The following is a 1,837-nucleotide window of genomic DNA, read 5'->3' on the forward strand; positions in this document are numbered from 1 at the left end:
ACACATGTGTTTGTTTTAATTTTAACATAGGCACTCTTTACCCAATAAATATTGAAACAACAAAATAAATGCTGTTTGATTATGGAACAATTTTCTTTCCCCATATTAAGAAAAAATATCTCAGACCTTTCAGCAGTGCTGTATAGGATTTTGAATCTTTCCTTATCTAATTATTTAATTAATAACTATAGAACACTATTACTTAACATTATATGAATAAACACTCAGAAGTGTTACCTGGATAAACAGGTGATGATTTATGTCTTCGCTGATGCTCATCTCCAGTTTCAGAGAAGAACAATTACATTAATTACATTAGATTTTTCAAGTGACACCAGATACCAAAAAATGTGCATTCCAAAATGGAGCATATACAGAACAAGAAAGACTTTCACCTACAAGCCTTGCCCACTTTCAATTTTCCCAGATGTTTATATTTGACTGCATTATAATTGCTCAAAATGCTTCTTATTCTCCATATTACATTTGATTCCACTACCCTAGACCCTGTTCTTTCTCCTCTGGAACACCTGGATGATCCTCCTCCGTATCTGCTTGGTTTTCACACTGTAGACAACAGGGTTTAGTAAAGGAGGCAGTAACAGATAGGTATTGGCCATGAATGTGTGTACTACTGGTGACAGATGTTTCCCAAACCTGTGGATCATGGTGACACCAATGAGAGGAACATAAAAAAGGAGCACAGCACAGATGTGGGAGAGGCAGGTGTTGAGCGCTTTGAGCCTTTCAGCTCTGGAAGCGATATCCAGTACTGTCTTCAGGATGAGCACATAAGAAAAGAGAATGATGAGGGCATCAAACCCCAAAGTGAAGATGACTACTATGAGGCCATAGAGGCTGTTGACATGAGTGCTGGCACAGGCTAACCGCATTGCATCTTGGTGGAGACAGTACGAATGAGACAAGACATTGGAATGGCAGAAGGGTAGCCGCTTTATAAGAAAGGGCACAGGGAAGACCACACAGACTGCCCGGATGATGACAGCTATTCCAATCTTGCCAATGATGCCATGGGTGAGGATGGAAGCATAGTGCAGTGGGTCTCGGATGGCCACAAGTCTGTCAAAGGCCATAGACACTAATACTCCTGATTCTACCCCTCCAAAACTGTGGATGAAGATCTGTGTGATGCATGCATCAAAGGGAACCTCAGGGGCATTAAACCAGAAGATGCTGAGCATGGAGGGCAGGGTGGACATGGAGAGACCAACGTCAGTCAGAGCCAAGATAGAGAGGAAGTAGTACATAGGCTCATGGAGACTCCGATCTACCTTGATGATGGCTAGGATGGTGCCATTTCCCAGGAGAGTCATGGTGTAGAGAAATCCCAGGGGGAAAGCCATCCATAGGTTTTTATCTGGCATTCCTGGGATACCTGTCAAAATGAAGCTATGGTGGTTGACATGTGATGAGCTAGTGTTCATCATAGTGTTCTTACCACTGATTGAGGCTGGACTCTCCCACCTGGCTTCCAGCTCCTAAATTGAAAAAAGGTTTTTAGATAGGTAAATGGCTTTATGGATGTAGAAGTGGAACAACAGAGGGTAAAACTATGTTTAAATCAGTGTCTGAGAGGTTTTTGCATCTTTTTAGTTCTTAGACAATCACATGCAATGACCTCCACTCACTTGAATTTAATTTGCTTATCTTAAAAAGGGAGATAAGATGAAACAACTAGTGTTTAGACAGAAGAAAATTTTGATATCTTCCTTTAACAGCACTGAATATTTGGCAGAAAAGAAGCAGCAACATCCAAGGACCTAATAATATTGAGAATTTTGCTAAATAATCAAAGAACAGAACTCACAGTATCATC

The 1,837-nt window shown here is 40.7% G+C and overlaps 1 protein-coding gene across 1 annotated transcript; it reads right to left on the reverse strand.

The window, feature by feature from the left end:
- Positions 1–500: 500 nt before the first annotated feature.
- On the reverse strand, positions 501–1,448 carry LOC112579343 (olfactory receptor 51H1-like). Its single transcript, XM_025265704.3, has one exon. The coding sequence runs from the start codon at positions 1,446–1,448 to the stop codon at positions 501–503; it is 948 nt and encodes a 315-aa protein (XP_025121489.3).
- Positions 1,449–1,837: the final 389 nt, after the last annotated feature.

This window comes from Bubalus bubalis, chromosome 16 (genome assembly GCF_019923935.1).
Source record: "Bubalus bubalis isolate 160015118507 breed Murrah chromosome 16, NDDB_SH_1, whole genome shotgun sequence".
Lineage (NCBI taxonomy): Eukaryota > Metazoa > Chordata > Mammalia > Artiodactyla > Bovidae > Bubalus > Bubalus bubalis.